The sequence below is a fragment of the Monodelphis domestica genome, chromosome 1 (assembly GCF_027887165.1).
Source record: "Monodelphis domestica isolate mMonDom1 chromosome 1, mMonDom1.pri, whole genome shotgun sequence".
Taxonomy (NCBI): domain Eukaryota; kingdom Metazoa; phylum Chordata; class Mammalia; order Didelphimorphia; family Didelphidae; genus Monodelphis; species Monodelphis domestica.
Genome location: NC_077227.1, coordinates 510,520,273 through 510,540,889, shown reverse-complemented (window position 1 = coordinate 510,540,889; position 20,617 = coordinate 510,520,273). Strand labels below are relative to the sequence as shown.

Below are 20,617 nucleotides of genomic sequence, written 5' to 3'. Positions count from 1 at the left end.
ATTCCTTTTTCTTTATTCATTCTGTATTATGAAGCTCTTTAGCTACAGCAATGCCTTCAGAGGGACAAAAAAGAAATGACCCATCAATGCATAATTCTCTGAGTGTTTACCTTTGGGAAATGAGATCTAGCCAAATGAATGGGTTAAGCATTCCCTGGAGCCCACTAGCTACTACTGCCAGCTTTAGAGTTCCTTGTTCCACAGTCTTCTAGAGCTTGGAATGGCTCTAGAGTCTTTTTTTGATTTACCCAAAGATTTGGACTTGAACTACTAGTCTGAAAAAACCATCATTGAGTCCCTATTCTGAGAAATTGGGCTTTGAATGTGGGCAAATATGCTACCTAACAAAGGAGGCAAATATGGTATTAGTTACATCAAGGATTCTCCCAGTGATTCTGCATAGCTAACTATTCCCTGCTCTACTCAAGATCCACTTGAAAACTTTCCAAATTCTAAAAAGTATACTCTACAAATGGCCTCATAAGCCTGCAAAGTCACCAAAGGTTTAGAAGGAGCAAATAGGAAGTATCTAGCAGCTTATTGCTAGTTACTAAGAGATCAACCATCATTTAGATAATTGGTAGATGGTAGGGAGAGTACCAAAGTTCCCTGTACTGACAGGATCATGAGGTTACCATCATGGTACAGAAATAGTCACAGGGCTTCTCTAATCCTTTATCATTAGTGACATGTCTGCTTCTACCACAGTTGACAGGAATCAGTTCCTGATCCATTCCAAAGCTGTTAGGCCAATCTAAACCAAAATAATAACTACACTTACAGTCTTGTGTTGGGGATGTCTATGAGGACGCTAAATAAAATAACATTTTTCCTCTAAACTTTTTTTTTTCTGTGATTAAGGGGGCAGACGTAAAAGTGAAAAGAAAAACCCCTATCATATTAAGAGTCAAGATAAAGGAACATAGTGACAAACAGGTAACGTCAGTCCTAGAAACAAAGATCTTGCAAACTCAGAAGCATGAGACATTTCTGGCATTCCGCATTCACAATGCACTTGTGTTCGTAAAGGTCCACAAATTCCAATGGGATGAGGTAAAAGGTTTTTCTTCTGTTTTCCCCACCCTCCCCATAACCCCAATTTCCATGGTAGGACTGTGAGTAAGCTAATGCCTTTGTAGCGCTAGCTAGACAGATGATCATCAAACTGTTAGCATGCACAATGCTTTTCTTGTAGGGTACCTCAGCCATGTTTGTTAGTGATAATTATATATGATTGCTCTAGCTCAGGTTAGCATGCCACTTGAAACATTTATGGATTAACCCTTGGAAAGCACTTGTGGTTAAGAGAGCTCAGCAGTTATTATCCTGCACTGAACTAGTCAAATGCCAGTCTTCTGATATGACTGAAATTAAGAAGGAGGGGTAAAGGATGCAGTGAGGGCTTGCTCTGATGCCTCAGCAGCCTTTTAATTCTAGCAGGATTCCATTGGTGTGATGCACATGCATGTCTCCCAAATGTCTTGTTGATTCCAGCCTTTCTGTTCTCTGTGGGAATGCATTCCAAAGTTTCCTCGTTGTGATCACTGGCACTTAGGAATTGAAAGACTCAAGCTGCACATTCAACTTGCAATGAAATTGATACCAGTTGTGAGTAAGGGATGTGAAAGGCCTCCAGCCCAATAAGAACTGCAACATGCTTCGGGGTCAAAGGGCATGTGAAGAGAAGGTTCTTGGGGAAAGCCCAAACTCAGCCAAAGTCCCTACTTTTGGTACTCATCAAGCCTGTGTTCGAGGCCAAGTATGGCACTGCCTTTTAGGTTCTGGAAAAGAGAAAACTGAAGGCAAAGGAACTAGTCTTTGAAACTGTCAGCTATTACACATTGAAAATTTTCTTCCCTAGCACAACTAGCCTTTTTTGGACAAAAAATTCATTTTAATTTTGTTTGAGACTGTTACTTATTCCATTCCCCTATAATAAAAAAAAAATCACTAATTTATGAGACTTCACTTTAAAGAATAATAAAAACCAATTCACCTTTTATTAAAACTAAACTAAATAAAAATACCTATTATTTCTTTAAAATGGAGGAGAAACAATATGACCAAAGATCACATGCCCAAAACACCAAAATTGGACTGAGGAAGTGCTAGCAGTCTCACCTATGAATTTAGAGTGATCAGTACAAAGGAAACTTAAGACTCTTCCCTTCTTATCTGTTAAGCATTCTGGCTCCCATCAGCTGTGAAAGGGAGAGAGGAGCTCAAGCGGTGCGGCACTAACTGCCCTAGGAACCCTCACCAAGTTTGTCTGTGGATGAGATAATATCAGCTGGAACGGAGGAGTCCAGATCAGCATCCAAAATTCCCAGGGGATCCAGCTGTGCTACATGGTGCCCTCGAATCTATGAAATGGGCCAACAATGGAAAGGAAAGGACATATACAAAAGGACAAGAGAAAAAAAAAGAGGGAAGGGGGTAAAAAAAGTAAAATTACATTAAAATTAGTTTGCAGAGTAATTCTCACCAACGTTTGAAGAAACAGTTACTGGTGCATCATCAAAATTTACACAACTAATGCCGAGGGGATCAAGTTTTGCAATGTGGTGACCCCTGACCTGGAAGCAACAATACAAGTCAGTCAATAAACTTAATTTTTAAAAAAATATACATGCATTTTATTCTGATCTTTCTGGAAGAGGACTAAAGCCCTAACTGGAACCTTTGGTACTAATGATTTCACACAATAAGCATTACCTTTACCCAGAGGCTTCTAGAAGTTGTCAATCAGTAAAAAGTAGCTACGATGCATATTTATGTATTTATGAAGAAAAGGGGACACACTCATTCATGATCAACCTTGACATTCCCAAAGGTTTCATTCCTTAAATCCCAGATTCAGCTTTCTTATCCAGTTGGTCGAGATAGACCAGAAAGTAATTATGTCACATGACTCATCTATTGAGCAACTTACCTTGTTCTGGAACAGGAACATCCTATTTACTAGCTATGTGGAATTAACAGAGACTCATAAAAAGTTTGATTCTTCTAAGGGGCTGAAGGTTTCCACCTTTCAGTTCCAATCTATCTCTGAGTTTCCATAGAGGATACCAAAATCCCTTGATGGGACAAGAAATCCTTTGGTTTTAAAGTTATTGTGATAATGTGTACTGCCTACAGTTCTTTTTCTATGGCTATAAAGAACATCCAGGGGCTCTCAGAACCAAGTAAAAATAAAAGCAGGTACAGAACAACTTCTGACTTAGACTGTAGAATGTGAATGTTTAAAAAAAAAAACAAAACAACATTCTTAAGGGACAGCAAGTTGGTGGCTCAGTGGATAGAGTCAGGCCTAGAGATGAGAAGTTCTGTGTTCAAATTTAGCTTCAGATGCTTCCTAGCTGTGTGACCTTGGACAAATCATTTAACTACAACTGGGTAGCTCTTACTACTTTTCTACCTTAGAACCAATATATAGTAATAGTAATATATAAAGTGGAAGGTAAGGGCTAAAATTTATTTCTTTCAAAATTTTAAGAGTTCCTTTAGGCCTTGGATATTTCATGTATAATTTCTTATTAGTAATTTGTGAAAGAGGATGGCTGGTTCTTCTTATTTTATTATTTTTTTAAACCCCTACCTTCCATCTTAGAATCAATACTGTATGTTGGTTCTAAAGCAGAAGAGCGGTAAGGGCTAGGCAACAGGGGCTAAGTGACTTGCCCAGGGTCACAAAGCTAGGAAATGTCTGAGTCCATATTTGAACCCAGGTCCTCCCAGCTCTAGGCCTGGTTCTCAATCCACTGAGCCACCCAGCTGTCTTCAGCTGATTCTTTTTAGAAAATATTAAATTTAAGTTATCCCTGATAATGTGGGCAACAGGCAATATGTCAAGAAATATTTACCATCTCTTTAACCTTTGGAAATTCGCACAATGAGCAAAACTTCAGAACATATATATCTATCACTGGCAAAACCATTCAGGTTATTTACAATCCTTCAAGAGGGTAGGGCAAAAGAACTATTTACCTTTCCCCCCACTCTTTTCTGGGGACAATTGGAATTGTCCAATGTTTAGGGTGTGAAGGGACCTGAACCCATATATGGGCAAGAAGTTTCTAAAACATACTGGGCAAATGGGACTTCTCTATTTGTTTAAAAAGTTTCCGTGATAGGGAAGCCTCCTACTTCCTGAGGCAATTCTCTAATTACACACTTTTGGACAGTTCTAACTACTGAGAAGGTGCTTCTCACACTAAGACTGCATCTGACTGTAATTTTTATGTTGCTCCTGACTGCCCTATAAGGTCTAGAACAAAAAGTATCCTCTTATACATGGCAGCAAATTAAGATAAGGTACAAAAAAGCCAGACCCCCCCATTAATAAATTAAACCAAGAAGGGGTCTATAACTTTTTGGGGGTCATGAATTCCCTAGGCATCCTCCTAATGTTCCTTTTGGATAGATCTCTTCTCAGAATCATTTTTAAAGATATAAAATGAAATACACAGGATTATAAAGGAAACCAATTACCATGGTTATCAACATATTTTAAAAACCAAGATAATGGACTTCGGGTTAAAAACTTCTGATCTTGAAAAACACTGAGGAGAAAGGTTCAATAGCACCATAGATTTAGAGTTGGAAGGGACCTTGGCAGTCATGGAGTCCAAGAGCAGTGAAGTTATTTGCCCAAGGTCACCAGAGTAGCAGAGACAGGCCTTAGGAGTCCAAATTCAGTGCTCTTTCCATTTTTTAACAGTCTTTGATTTAAATGTGATGGTTTTAGACTTAGCTGTGGGATTTTAACTTCAATAAGACCAAAAGGATATCTTAAGCAAAACTTGATGGGTATGCTGCAGGTTGAAGAAAGGAACATCCCCAAAATAAAATCCAGGATTGGACATATACACAGATGGAATCAAGTATTGCCCCCTGCCACCAAACCTAGTCCTACCTTCTCTGCGCCCCTTCTACATGTTTCTTCCTGTTTGGGTATTCTCCTTACTTACTGACTGTAGACTCCCTGTACCCCATTTATGTTTTCTCTAACTCTTTTACTCCACCCTAGTTTAATATGGCAACCATCCAGCTGTGACTAAGAGGCAGAGACTGGCCCACATTCTCCAGGGTCTCAGCAACCTGGCTTTGGCAACAAAATATAGCTGACAGGTGGCGACGGTCTTAGTGCCAATGTGCCAATCAGGTAACTCCACCCCTTCTCATTTCTTTAACGCAAAAATATGTTCTAAGCTAATGCTAAGCTCATTTCCCCACATGATCTCATTATCACTGACTTGTGAAAGACAGAGGACTGCAAAGGTAGCTATTTATACATCAGGTATCAAAGCCAACAAAGGAAGGTCTGCTTTCTGGGTCTGCAGCGGCTCTCTAAAGTTCTATGATAAGCAGAAAAGACCTAAGTGACTTTTCTTTGGTAATAGAAAAAAAAGGTTAAACTAGAATATAGGGGTTACATTGGAGGACGAAATCCATCATCCCCCCCCCCCCCAAAAGGGGCATATTTAGTTGGAGAGTCCCGATGCCACTTACCTGATATGCCCTGATTAGAGACTGAACTGCAAGATGGTCTTCCACGAGCTTATCTACATTCGGCTGGGAGTGAACTAGAGACTGGGCTTGGGTCAGTGATGACAGGGAGCCACTCAGGGGAGGGGGGCTTTGGTAGGCAGTGCCCGGTGGGGCTCCAGCATTGGCGTTTCGAAAGAATATGTCCCATGACTAAAGACAAGAAGATAGAGAAAGATTAGCTCCAAGTTTGTACCTAGTAGAGGGAGTTCACATTCACACTGACTTAGTCACAGCCAGCCATCACAGCTGGAGCTTTTCTTCTGAGGTACTGGAATGGATGAGCTAGTTGATCAGGGGAATCACAAACTTAGAGCCTAGGCCAATCTCCCTCAACCTCCTATTTTATGCATGAGGAAAACTAGACCCAGGGAGGTTAAGTGACTACTCTCCCTGACTCCAAATTCAGTATTTCCTACTGTTTTAATGTGCCACTCTTCTTGATTCTCCTCCTATACCACTCTTAACTGTTTTATTTCTTTTTACGTTTCTTTTCTTGAAACCCTTGGTCTATGGCTTAAGTAAGCAGCACTGTATGTAATAGACAAAGCAGTAGGCTTAGAATTTGTAAAACCTGGGTTTGAGTCCTCCTTAAAAGAAATAATGTATGTGCAACCCTTTGCAAACCTTAAATGGCTCTCTATAAAGGATGGACCTTATGATGATAATAACTATTGTACTTAGTTGAGGCAGCTAGGCGCAGTAGAGAGAGCATTAGACCTGGAGTCAGGAAGACCTGGATTCAAATCCAGCCTAATACTTACTAGCTATGTGATCCTGAGGAAGTCATCCTGCCTCAATTTCCAGACCCATAAAATTTGAATAATAATACCTACCAACCAAAGTTGTGAGAATAAATGAGCAAACTGTAAAGCACTTAATGCAGTGCCCTGGCACTTAGTACTATATAAATGTTAGTTATTGTTATTATTATTATTATATAATGTGTATGATTCAGGATTGCTCTTTAATACTTCTTTGAGAGCTATATTTCATTACCTAATGTTTTAATCCCAAATCAAATCAGTAGCAGCTGGGTGGTACAACAGATAGAAAACTAGGCCTGAATTCAGGAGACTTAAGTTCAAATCTGGCCTAACACTTACTAGTGGTATGACCCTGGGCAAGTTACTTCCCCTCCCTCTGCCTCAGTTTTCTCATCTCTCAAATGGATAATAATAAGTCCTCCATCCCTGACTTGGGAGGGCTGAATGATATGTTGGTTTTTTTTTTTCTAAAAGGTATTTTATTTTCCCAATTACATAACAATTTCCAACATGTGTGTTTCCTGAAATTCGTTCCCCTTCCACCTTTCCCTTCCCTATCTTGGAGATAGTAAGCATTGATCTGGTTTATACGTGTATTATCAGAATGATATATTTGTAAAGCACCCTTTCCCCTCCCAACTTCTCTGGACATCAATTCCCTCATCTATAAAATGAGGTTGGGTCTTGTAAACCTCAAATTTCCTTAGACTTATAAATGTTGGAAATTTCACCATTGGGATATTTCATACTTGGAAAATTTCTTACTGATAGTCTATTGGAATGGGAACTCCATTGGCATGGGAGGTTCCTTCTCTTCCCTTCTTAAGATTACTTTAGGACAGAAACCCTTTGCTGAACAATGGAAAGGACTTTGACCTATGCTTAAGCATAGAACAGGAATTTCTTTGAGTCTTGATTGATTTTAGAATTGATACAATGGAGATACTTGGAATAAATCTCCACCCTATTCAGTCCTAATAGGATTGAGTAAGGGCTGCAGCCTAGATCAAAATTTAATTATTCCAATCTCTACCATACTCAAGTTAACAGGATTTAGAAAGGGCTGGAACAAAGGAGTAAAGATTTAATCATTTGAAAAATATGACCTTCAACAGACATGTGCAAAAGCCAGAAATCTCTGGGCGGTCCTGGGTTAAGCGAGAGCCTCCATTGACAGGGAAATTGATGAAGAGTGATTGGTAGATGTGAGGACTGAGGGGAGGCAACTTGGATGGTGTCCTTAAAGATAGGAGGGTCTGGAGACTCGAGAGAGGGGATTGAGTTTTTTGGTCGGTGTGGTTCCTGGGCTCTGAGGAAGCTTGCTCGGAAGGAAGCTGAAGGTGGGGGCCTCTGAGACTGTTTCTCCATTTTGGACACGTGAGTGAAAGGGACCGATCTCTTTTCTTTGCCCCAGCTATCTAAGGGCTTGGGCCTTTTGGCCCAGCCTAAACAGAAGGGGTATTTAAGCCCTATTCCCTTCTCTCCCCTTTCTCTCTCTCTATATATCTCTAATTCCTTTCTTGCTCCTATTGTAATTAAACTCCAAAAAAGGCTGACGGCTGACTTGAGTTTTTCATTTAGGAATTACATAGCTGATTCCTTGGCGACCTTAAATTAATATATATCAGTCTTTTAAAGTGATTCCCTTGTAACAGTCTCCTTCCAGATCTAAATTTATGATCCAGCTCGTGCCTATCCCCAAAGTTCAATCCTTGGCTCCTTGCTTGTCTTTTCTTTCCCCTAAATGCCTAGTGCTCAACAAATATTCTTTAAATACAATAGCGGTTTATGCACCTTTATGTATCATATAATTCCAGAGTTGAGGGAGTCTTAGAATCTAACTCAGCCTTTACCCACGGCCTGAAACCCATCTATAACTACCATTACTAGCATCATTGGAGGTATTGGAATTATTTTCCCAGGAAATTATAAAATTCAAGCATGCCTAGAAAATTTTCAAAGACTACTGTGTACTAAGTTTTTCTTGCCTGGTAATCATTAGTCATTTCTAGGTATTCTCTATGATCTGCTAACTCATGACTGTCAAATTTGGACCCAAGTGCTCAGGGAAGTGGTTAAGTAGGCTACCAATAAACAATTCCTCATCACATCATAATTTTATAACTTGAATGATATATTATGATTGGTCAGTCATAGGATCATAGAGTTATGGCTTGAGAGTCATATGGTTCAATCTCTTCATTTAAAAGATAAGGAAATTGAAGCCCAGAAAGGCTAACTGATTCCCCCCCCATCTCCAAGTTACATGGGGAGGGCCAAAATTTAAATTCAAGGTTCTTTCACTCCAAATGATGATTTTATTGTGGAGAGGAAAGTACCAAGAATAGGAGTCCAATTTCTATATCAAGAAAACTATGTGAAATGGGGAGTCACATATGCCAAAGAGGTCAAATGGGTTCTTAAGTTTTAAGTTATTTTTTAATTTTATTAATTTTATGTTCACAAAGACCACAACAGGATTAAAAGTCAAAAAGGAGGAATCTGATATCTGAATTTTGAAGATATATCTAAGAAATGAAAAGGTGATGCAGCTCCTAAGAAAAGGACTTCCAAATAAAAGTTATTACATCTTTTTACATCATTTTAATTTCCAAATATTTTCCTCTATCTTCCACTAGCCAATAAGCCATCCCTTATAACAGAAAATAAAAATGGGGAAAATGTTCAGCAAAACTAACCAACATTATAAACAAAATATTGACTTCAGCTATCTTTTGGTATGACTCAAATCTCTATTCAGTTTTTTTGGTTATCTCCATCTTGGATTAGAATCAGAGAATTTTTCAGTTGGAGGGAGGCTAAAGAGAGAAATGAAATTGGGCTTCCTCCACTTTACAGATAAGGAAACATACCTTTTTGGGCACAACTTGCCCAATGAGCCAGCTTCTACAGAACAGTTGCTCTTAGCTAACAAATATTTTCCCCTAGTAAGGAAATCTTTTTTTTTTTAATCCCTTACCTTCTGTGTTAGAACCAATGATACTGAGTATTGGTTCTAATACTGAAGAGTGGTAAGGGCTAGGCAATGGGGGTTAAGTGACTTGCCCAAGATCCCACAGCTGTCTGAGGACAGATTTTAACCCAGGATCTCCTGTCTCTGGGCCTGATTCTCAATCCACTAAGCCACCCAACTGCCCCCTAAGGAAATCTTAAAGAACAGCTAGGAAGCTTCTTGAACTTTCCATTCTGTGACAACTGTGAGATTTGCATTTGTCTACTGCAAATCTGTGCTTACTTGTGGGAAATGGCTAAATGGTACATGCTGCTAAAGAGAAGATAGATGGGGCAACGAAGCAGATACTGTGGGCCATATGGGCAAATTTAAATTTAATAATAACTAATATTTACATGATGCTTTAAATTCTGCAAAGCTCCTTTATGTATATTATTTCATTTGATCTTCATAAAAACCCTGTTAGGGAGGTGCTACTGTCATACCCATTTCACATATAAGGAAACTGAACATGATGAAAATGCAGTGTTCAGAGCTTTAGAAGTCAACAATTTTTGCAAAGTCATTTATTTATTATTTTAATTACTTATTCTAGGCTAGTGACTCTACTAAATTTAAGCACTGAAGTCTAGCTTAATGGATGGAGTGCTAGACTTGGGAGTCATGACTACCTGAGAATCTGTATCTATTTTACAGGGCTGTTGTGGGGGTTCAAAATGAGATCATATACATAAAATGCTTTGTAAATCTTAAAAAACAATACAAAATCCTACTACTAATAAAAATTTATCCATATGGTTGCCAAAAGATATAAAAAACTCCCCCTGCCCCCCCCAAAAAGATGAAAAGGTCTATATTTTTAATTCTATATGTCAAACTATCTTTCATAAGGAAGTCTCATTAGCACCTCCAACTTTAGCCCAATAAAACCAAATTTCCAAAGGGTTAAGATGAGCTGGCTTATCACATACCAAGAACACTGTGAAACAAGCAAAGGTTTCATTCAACTTTCTATTCACCCATGATCATCTGTTTCCTCCATGTCTTCCTATAGTTCAATGAGGTTCCTGACCTAAATCCTTCAAGGATCCATATAGTCTTATTGGTTCAGGGAACTCCCTTTCTTGGCAAAGTTCCCAGCATTTACATGTCTTTATAAACAGTCTTCAAGAACACAGGGGCTGGAAACTTCCTAAAGCTACATTCAGCCCAAAGGGAGCCTTTCTGCATGTGGCTGAGCTGGTCTGCAGATGACGAAGTCTGACCCGTCACACTAGAAGCTTTGGGAGCTTGGCCTGTTTGTACTGTTTGTACTTCTACCCTGATGGTCCAGCTCTTAAGAACTCAGAATCCTTTCCAGCCACAGGAGGCATCAGGCTTACCTTAGTGAAGGAATGAGACCACTAATAGAAGGAAATAACAAAACTATTCATGTCTATGACAATACAAAAAAAGTTTTACTTGTTCATCTACTAGTTTTTTTTGAACCCTTATCTTTTGTCTTAGAATTGATACTAAGTATCAGTTGCAAGGCAGAAGAGCAATAAGGGCTAGGCAATAGGGGTTAAGGGACTTGCCCAGAGTCACACAGCTAGGAAGTGTCTGAGGTCACATTTGAAACCAGGACCTCCCATCTCTAGGGCTAGCTTGCTCTACTAAGTTTTCTATATAATTCTGACTACTGCAGTAATTTTAATTTCTAATTAACACTATTTTAGTTATTCTTCATTTTAAAGTACTATTCTTAATGTAAATCAGTCCAAACTGTTAGATTTGTATAAGTATTTTGCTTTCTTGACTTTATAGACTTTTTAAGCAAAAAGGGCTAACTTACCAGATAGAAGCAAAATTAATTTTCCCATTGATTTCCATAATTATTACCATTTTTATCTGGCCCTGAGATCACACGTGCTTGGAAAGGCTAGTGAAACTTCCCCCATTCATGTAGATGAGCTCCTTCTTATCAGTGGAGCCATCCAGGCCATGGAGAATTTAAATTGCTTGTAACATAGGTCAAAGAGGGGCCAGAGGTCTTCCTGACTCTGAGGGCAGTTCTCTATCTACTCCATTATTAAAATTAGATATTCCACTACATTAATTAATTACATGGTTACATATCCATTCTAAAATCAGAATCACTGTGTTAACTTGCCTAATTCTCTCCTCTACTCAATTCATGTTTATTCTAAAATGGTTCAGTGGAAAGAACCCTAAATTTAGAGTCAGAAGATCTGGCTTCAAATCTTGCCTCTGTCATTCACTATCTGTATGACCTGCAGCAAATCACTTAATCTCTATGGTCCTCTCATTTCTTTACATATAAAATGAGAGACTGGACTTGACAGCCTCTAACCCATCCATCTCTAAATCTCTGATTCTATGCTCTTTCAAGCAATCTTTACTAACCTTTGGCAGTTCGCTCCTTACTGGGCAGCATGATGACCTAGGATTTCTAGAATGTTTAAAGGAAATGCCAAATACAGTCAAATTCTCCACATATACAAAATGCTTAGCTATTGTGGGAATGATGGAAAGACAATAGTTGACTTTTTACATAACCCTTTTAAAGTCTAAAAAGTGCTTTATGTACACTATGTCACCACAATAGTCTTCAGTACATTTGCTTTTATAGACAGACTTCAAGAGTTTTTAAGATCTAACTTATGGATAGTGTCCATGCCAGTTTGGCTGCTCATTCAATCTCTACAAAGGCTGGGGGGAACGGCGCACTACTGACAAGTGGGAAAACCACATTAGGAAACTGGAGCTCTTTCCAAATCCAACCTTCAATGAGAAGCAAAACATGCCACTGCTTATATTCTCTTACAGGAAGCATTTTTTGGTGGGGAGAGAAGGGATGTAATTACAATAAGGCTGTCAGAATGGGATCAGGCTTATACATGTAAATGTATAATATATCTAGTACAGGGATGACAAAAACCATGATCCACAAGCAACATTTAGTAACTTAAGATGCTATGTACAAACAAGGCAGTGGGTATAATGATAAGAGCACTTGCCTGGGAGACAGGAAGTGCCAGGTTCAAATTTCACCTCTGATATTTACTGGCTTTGTGATTCATGGGGCCAGTAAGTCATTCTCTCAATTTCATCATCTCTATAATAGCAGTCAACAAGAGTTATAGTACCTATTTCCCATGATTGACATATAACATATGCCAAGAGTCTTACGAATTTCAAAGCACTGTTCCAAAGATACATTTATGGTAAACATTTCTAAAGACACAGGGCACAAAACTAAGAGAGGGAGGAGACAAGTCCTCTCTGAGTGCTAGCCTTCTGGGTTTGTTTTGCTCATGTGTTACCCAAGTCCACCCTCATACCTCAGATGGTTCTCATAAGTCTGTATGGACACTTTTGAAGATTATGCCCTACGTAGCCAGCCAGGGAGGGCAGAAAATGCCTGAATGAGTCTGAATGAGTACCTAAGAAGGCTGCTATTCCAAATGCTACTTCACTTGCTCCCTAATTAGATCCCCTTGACTTAATGCAAGAGGGCAGAGTTGCATGAAAAGAAAGCTTTAAATTTAACATGAAGCAAAGCTTTAACTCACACTGGAAGAATTAATCATGTCTGAAGTGATGTTTATTGGGCCAGCTTTGGGATACTAAACATCTATTCTAAGGCAGAAGAGTGGTAAAGCCTAGGCAATTGGGGTTAAATGCCTTGCCCAGGATCACACAGCTAGACTTCATCAGAATTTGAGAATTAGTCACCAGCACAAGCTTTTGTAATAACAAAGTCCAACTGTGGTTAGCAGTTCTGAGAATCCTTTTCCATCAAAAGCTAATTTCAAATGCTACTTCTTTCATGAAACCTTCCTTCATTCCTTGTCCTACTCCACTCTCATCCCATAGCTGATAATGCTTTCTATTTCAAATTTATTTCAGGTTGCATCCTCCTTAGTAGAAGATAAGTCCCTTGAAGGTAAGTTTATTTCAGTTTCCCATAGATCAGCACTTTGTTGTATAACAGACATTTAATATTCCAGAAACTGAATTAAAAGAGTGGGGCTACTGCATTAGAATCTGTACATCAAACAGAAACTTGCTAACCAAGGGGCAAATAGGTGCCTCAGTAGATGGAGTGCCAGGTCTGGAGGTGGGAAGACCCAGGCTCAAATTGGACCTCACATACTTCCTAGCTATGTGGACTCTGGGCAAGTCACTTAACCCCAAATACCTAGCCCTTCCATTCTTTCTCAGAATTATTTACTAAGACAGAAAGTAAGGGTTGAAAAACCCCAACCAAAAAAGAAATTTGGTACATTTATCCTCACCAAAAGGTCTTTTTGGTCTTACCCTCACCAAAGAGAGAAAACCAGTCAAGCGCATTTTAGGCTCTGATAGCTATCGCCTTCCTTATCAATATTTATCCCCAAGTTAGGCAGCTATACCTTTGAGCTTGTAAATGCCAAAGCAGAAGGTAAACTTTTCAGACCTCAGTTTCCTTCCCTGTAAAATAAGGGTCTGTAAGGCCCCTTCCAGATCTATATCTATAAGCCTATATATGACTGAGAGGGCTAAGTCCAGCATAACCTCTCTCTAATGGTATGAGCCATTCATTCTCTGGGCTTCTGTCTAGTCAGCCCTAGTCAGAAATTTCTGTGTTAGAGGCTGGACAAGCACCTTATTTCTTTAAACTCCTAAGGATGTGCTGTGGGTTTTAGAGAAAAACAGATTTATATCCAAGGCAGGAGCAAGTAGCCTCTTGCAGAGTCGTACCTCCTCCTTAAAGGGAGACAGGCCCAATCCCTGTGATCAGGCTTCTTCTCTCTGACCTTCCTTTGTACTCTAGATGGAACCCCAGGTGCTTTTCAATTGGCTGAGCACAAATGTAATGACGAAAGTTTTGCTCCAGCAGGAGGCTGTCAGAAAAAACTGGTTTATACCAGTATCTTCAGGCTGCTGGGAACCTCCTTGAAGGGAAAGGCACATATCCTGGAAATACAGCTTTACACAGTGCATTGAGCTTCATCAAGGGTAGATGCTGCCTTCTCCTTTAAACCCACTCCCCCTCAACCCCCTTTTCCTTGCTCAATTTATGCAGCTTAGGAGAACTTAAATAAATAAAATAAAAATAAAAAAAAACAAAAAGAAAATCAAGGAAATCTGGCTTTCATGTTTTACTCTCTGAGTACCCTAGCTCACTTCACTTTGAATTTCTTTGGATCTCACTCATTTGATTTTTTTTTCTCTGTAGCATTGCAGCTAAATACCAGTGACACAGAAAAGCGGCATTTTCATCCTGACCTGAAATTACATTCTTAAGATTAAGAACTGAAGGTCCTAGGATGACAGATTGGGAAAATCCGAGGCAAGGCTTCTTAACTTCTTTTTGTGCCATGGACCTCTTTTGGCAGTCTGGTAAAGCCCACGGACCACTTCATGTTTTTAAATGCATAAAATAAAATGCAAAGGAAAGCAATTATATGGATATACAATTATCAAAATTAAAGACAAAAGCAATTTCCTTCCCCGTTGGTTAAAAACTCTTCCTTGCTTTAAAGGTTGTCTAGTCTCATTTGAGGAAACTGAGGATCATAGGGGTGAAGTTAAATATGAACCATATTATCTCTAAAGCACATAAACTTGTGGCATGATCCCAGGCCAAGTAACAGGATCACAGAATTGGAACTGCAAGGAACCTTAGAGATCTACAGTCCAATCATCTCATTTTACAAGTGAGAAAACTTAGGTGAAATGATTCTAAGGTGACACAAGACACAAGAAGAAAAGTTGTGATTTAAACTCAAAACCAACATGTTTTAGTCAAAAGTCCTGGGTTAATATCCTAACTCTGGCCTTTACTAGTTGTGTGACCTTGAATAAGTCAAAACTTTTTTTACCCTCATACTCAGATATGCTCATCTGCAAAAATAAAACAATTTCTACTTTATCTACCTAACAAGACTGTTTTGAGAAAGCATTATGCAAACTATAAAATGATACAAAACCAAGAGTCTTAGGATCAGTCTAATAAAATTCCAATTCTGATTAATCTAGCCCATTACTCATCATGTATTCTGTTCCTTCAAAGTGACCAAAGCTCCAGAAATTATCTGAAATGGTCCTGTAACTAACAGTTCCCTACAAATGATGACCCTGCTAGGTAGGGTCAAATGTCATGGGTGCATTTCCCAACAGTTCAAATTAGTTAAGTCCTTCCCATTGCCAGCCTCATGAACATGGTACCAAGGCCAGAGCTCATTTTCACTTGTTTTCACAAGCAATTTCAAAACTCAAGTACACCTGAGGTTTTTAAGTATAAACAGTTTCGGGGGACAATTTCCAAAATTTTACATAATCTGATCTTTCCAGTTGTCCAAACTGTCTTTCAGTTAAGAAGCACATTAACTGCACTATATAACAGTTTAGTAGATTAGCTCCCTGAGTAATTTAAGAGGGATTCAAAGGGGGTCAGCTGGGTAGCTCAGGGGATTGAGAACCAGACCTAGAGGTGGGAGGTCCTAGGTTCAAATCTGGCCTCAGCCACTTCCTAGCTGTGTGACCCTGGGCAAGTCACTTGACCCCTATTGCCTATTAGTCCTTACCACTCTTCTGCCTTGGAGCCAATACACAGTATTGATTCCAAAACAGAAGGTAAGGGTTTAAAGAAAAAAAAAGAGGGATTCAAAGAACATTGTAGAGCTGACAGAGATCACCAATGGCAAAGAATGGAGCTCAGCAGTCTGGTCTCCCACATAAGAGTGACTAGTTCATTTATTTGCCCAATTTCTCACTGGGTGACACAGCACATTTCTGTCACTTCAGTTGTCATTCAAGGACGCCTGCTATTTTGCCCCTGTCTCTTATGTCAACATAGTTGAAAAGAGTCCAAAGGGGACTATTCCTTCCAGATAACCAGGTTGTAAAATTCACAAGGGACAATAAGGCATCAGCACTATCATTTGGTGAAGGATGGGAGAAAATGACCCCACAACTGCCCAAAACATTTGTGGAGTAGAGATAGGATAATATCTGTCATCTTAACTTCAGTCTGTCCCCTTGCACTTATCTCAGCACTTCAAGTGGAGTCCACTCACCCCTATTTCCTCCTTAAAGCCTTCAGCAAAGAAGTATTGGCTGACAAGAACTCCCATCCGGAAGCCACTATCCTAGCCTCTTTCTACAGTCACAATTGCCTCATAATTTTAAACAGTTCCTAAAATATTATCAACAATCCCTTTCAACAAATCCTTCGGGATTCAGAGAAGGGCTAATTACTGTTTCTCTCTGTCCCCGTCCAGCCCAGAGATTAAAATTCTCCCAACCCTGTCCTATCTCTTCAGCGAATATATATTTATGCTGCTTCTTATTTCTAAAGATAATGCTAAGAGTAAAGAATAGTGCGCGAGACCTCTTCTTTTCATCCTTAGCAAGACTTAGTAGTTCAGATATTTACCTTATTTCTCAACTGTATGATACAAAAAGATTTTTTCCTTCAGTACTTGTACTGTTTAATCAATCAACAAACATCAAGTACCTATTGTGTGCCAGACAAAACAAAAGGTGCACCAAAGATGATGATAAATAGACAAATAAGTCAAAAGAGTGGGAAAGAAGATATGTTACCCTTAATTAGTAGAGAACATAAGATGCTTGTTACATAAACAAATTTTAATTTAATTTTTGGTCCTATATACCAGAGAGCTTGCCTAATGCCATAAGCTCCTGGTAATAGGAACTACGCAGTTCCTAGCACAGTGCAAGGCATAAAGTAGACTTTCCAATATATTCTCATATATCTAGTAAATTCAATTATTGATGATTATAGTTTTAAAGACATTCCTCATGAAACCAGGGCAACAAGTTAATGAGAGAAACTTAAATAGCAGTTTCTGAAAACCATGGAGATTGCTGATTCATGTCAATGCTGCCAACTGGATTAGGGTTGATTCAAGCTGCTTAGAGAATATGGTTCCCGGAGAATCTTCAGTCCCCTATAGAGGCTATACCCTATAGAAGAGAAGCAATGCATTTCTGAAAGAGGCCTGATGACACTGCTCATGACCAATTTCCCTCCAAGATTAGGAAAAACATTAGAATGGCTAAAGATAAAATTTATTAGACATTCCAATGGGTTGGAAAGAAACATAAAGATTATCTAATCGGTTCCCCTGGCTCCAGATAGACAGGGCAGCCACTATTCCAAAATAAGAGATACCTATTCCTTTTCTGATCAATTTTCTAGGGCATTCATTTAGCCATTTCATTCCTTGTGATAGCAATAATCCTACTTAAATCTTCTGGCCCCTAGCACAGTGCCAAACATATAGTAGGCCATTAATAAATGCCTACTTATTGATTACAACATGGTAAAGGGGCATTTTATTCAAGTTTCTAAAGGGAGGATGTGTGGTTTAGTATTAAATCTCTCTGACATGGCAGCTAGGTGGTACAGTGGATACAGCGCCAGGCCTGGAAATGGGGAGGACCTGGGTTCAAATAGGGCCTGAAACACTTTCTAACTGTATAACCCTGGGCAAGTCATTTAATCCCATTTGCCTAGTCCTTGTCCTGTCTTAAGAGTGTTAATTAAGGCAGAAAGGGTTTAAAAACGAGATTTTAAAAAATCTCTTTAACAATGCCAATTTTTTGGTGGTATAAAAAACTAACAAAATAGGAAACCTGCCTTAGGACACTAGGAAGAAATGCAACACACCTTTAAGTAGAGCAAAGTTTAAGGTCTTAAAAAGGAAAAAAAATTATTATTAGTTATAATGGCATAATCTGGTCCATATTTCAAAAGTCCATCAAGGAAAAGTACCTGAAAAATAAACTGACCTTCTCATACTGATATAAAAGTGAAACGTCAGTAAGCAGAGAGCAGCATATACTAGATAAAAACAAGCTGCCCGAGCTCCACCCTCTGAAATGTGCTGACTTCAGAAAAAGGGAGCCAACTTCAGGGACTTTGCTTTAGACCAAAGGTAGCTCTGATACATTATACAGTCTTAATTACATCTGCAAGAGTATTACAGCTGCAAAAGACTAGTGATCAACATTCAGGATGAATTCTCCAAACTGTCCTCAATAAAAAATGTACAGAGTCCTGTGTGCTTCAGCCATTGGGCTCCTCTCTGCCCTCCACCCAACTCATTTTACCTATTTTTAGAATTATGGACTTAGTTGAAAAGGTCATCAAGAGGGTTTAATCTAGCTCTCCTCCCCATACCTCCAACTCCTCTCAGGTAGGTAAGGTAGTCTCTAGTCTTTCTACACTAATGATATAGTGAGATCTCTGAAAACTCTCAGAAAGTCAAAATTATTTTTGTAATACTATTAATATGATAAATAAAACAACAACTGAGGGCCAGGGAGAGTATTCCTTAATTTCCTTGCAGTATAAAGGAATCTGTGACCCAAAAGTTTGAGAATTACTGTTCTACACCACACCTAAGAGGCAAATTTTCCCTTCAGAATTTCAGAGGGAATTATAAAATTCTACTCTGCTGAGCTTAGAGTCAGGAAGTTTTGAACCTGAATCCGACCTGAGAACTTAGATACTAGCTGCATGACCCTGGACAAGTCACTTCATCTTTGCACCTCAGTTTTTCCATCTGTAAAATGAGAGGCATGGACTAAAAGGCCTCGAAGGTCCCTTACAGCTGTAAACCAAGGTCTTGTGACAATTATTGGTCAAAAACAAAAACACCATCTGAAACACTTGTTACTGGAAAGAACATATTTCTTAAGAGCAAGAATAGTTTTTTCTTTTCTTTGTAACTAATGCCTAGTAATATATCTTATACAATTTGGGGGTGGTAAGAGCAGCATAAAGATCTGTACTTATGATTCACTAGTTAGCACATTAACACAGTGCCTGGTACCTAGGAGGCAATTAATAAATGCTTGTCAAATGACTAACTTACAGGGAACTCCTAATTTAGAAACTCCTCCTGAAACTTATGGTCTTTAAGAGTTGCCTGGGCATAACAACAAAATATTTTAATTAAAAAAAAGGAAAAGAAAGAAAAATGTCTATGATTCCAAAAGTAGAATGTACTTTTTTTTTTTTTAAAGGGGGCAGCTTGGTGGCTGAATGAATTGAGAGCCAGGCCTAGAGATGGGAGGTCCTTAGGTTCAAATGTGGCCTCAGACAATTCTCAGCTGTGTGACCCTGGCCTTAGAATCAATACACAGTAAGACAGAAGATAAGGGTTCTTAAAATAATTATTATTACAATAAAAAATAAAGTACATTAAAGAGGGGATCCATCTCATCTCCTTGGAGGACTTTAGGCAGAGGCTGGATGACCACTTGCCAAGTTTGTTAAGTTGGGCAATGAGATGGAACAGTGAATAAGAATGCTAGGTCTGGAGTCAGGAAGAAAAACTTTTTAAAATCCTCCACTAAACTTAGTACTAAGAAAATAAACTCACACACTGACCATAGTTTAAAAAAAAAAAAGGTTGCCTAGAGAAATGAGGGGTAGGGCCCCTACTAGTTATAGTTAGGCTGCCTTTGCTCTTAGTGGGTGCTTAATCAAAGTTTGCTGAATTGAATTCATTCATAACATCTGGGCCTGAGGGTCTACAAAGTATGGTTTAAAAGCCTCAAACTCCTGGTCAAACACAGAACAGCCAGAGAGGCTACCATTGGTGGAGAAGGGTCAGGAAAGAAGGAAAGTCACCTTTAAAATGGACTCCTCTCACCAACAAAACTAAAGATATAGATATTAGCCAACTGTCAGTTCTAGTTTGGTGACTGAAGATATTCATGCTTCCAGGGGAATAGGGTTTGTGGTGAAAGGTTGATATCTGGAGGTAATAGTGGCAACTATGTCAAAGGACTGTTGTGAAGATTAAATGAGTTAATATTTGTAAAGTGTTTGGCATAGTGTTTGGTCCTTAATAATGCTGGTGTCCTCCCCCATACTTGTCCATAGGCCCTATGCTGAATTTATCAATTCCTTCCTATACATTCTATTTTCACACTCCTCTATGTGCTAAAGAAAACAAATTTTATTACCTGAGATATAAATGTAAAAAACATTCAATCTTATACAGTATCCATGAAGATCCAGAGGGTGTGAGGCTCAGTAGTTAGAGGGCTGGGCTCTGAGTCAGGAAGGGCCACCACCTGTCTATGCCCAGGCAGCTCTCTAAATTGGAAAACAGAGTAGCTCTATTTGGTAGAGGGAGTTTCCTCACCGGGAATTCCATATCTGAATGAATTAACAGATTCAGAAGAAAAAAAAAACTCCTCCCCAAAACAAACAAACAAAAAACCCACCAGAAAGAAAAAAATCAATCTTTACTCAGGGTCTGATGATCAGTTCAGGATAGGCTCTCTGGTTTGCTTT

The 20,617-nt window shown here is 39.0% G+C and overlaps 1 protein-coding gene across 12 annotated transcripts in view; it reads right to left on the bottom strand.

Moving 5' to 3' along the window:
* The window catches only part of OGDH (oxoglutarate dehydrogenase), a 110,693-nt gene that overhangs the window by 51,208 nt on the left and 38,868 nt on the right, over positions 1 to 20,617 (bottom strand). For 7 of the 12 annotated variants that reach the window (XM_016423337.2, XM_007475871.2, XM_007475873.2 and 4 more), the window contains 2 exons: positions 5,512 to 5,700; positions 2,486 to 2,576 (listed from right to left, as the gene is read on the bottom strand). In XM_016423337.2, coding sequence (XP_016278823.2) covers positions 2,486 to 2,576; positions 5,512 to 5,700 — 280 coding nt within the window. Of the gene's footprint in view, positions 1 to 2,260; positions 2,364 to 2,485; positions 2,577 to 5,511; positions 5,701 to 20,617 lie in introns of all 12 variants that reach the window. The other 5 variants (XM_056813048.1, XM_007475874.2, XM_007475872.2 and 2 more) reach the window with 1 other exon arrangement.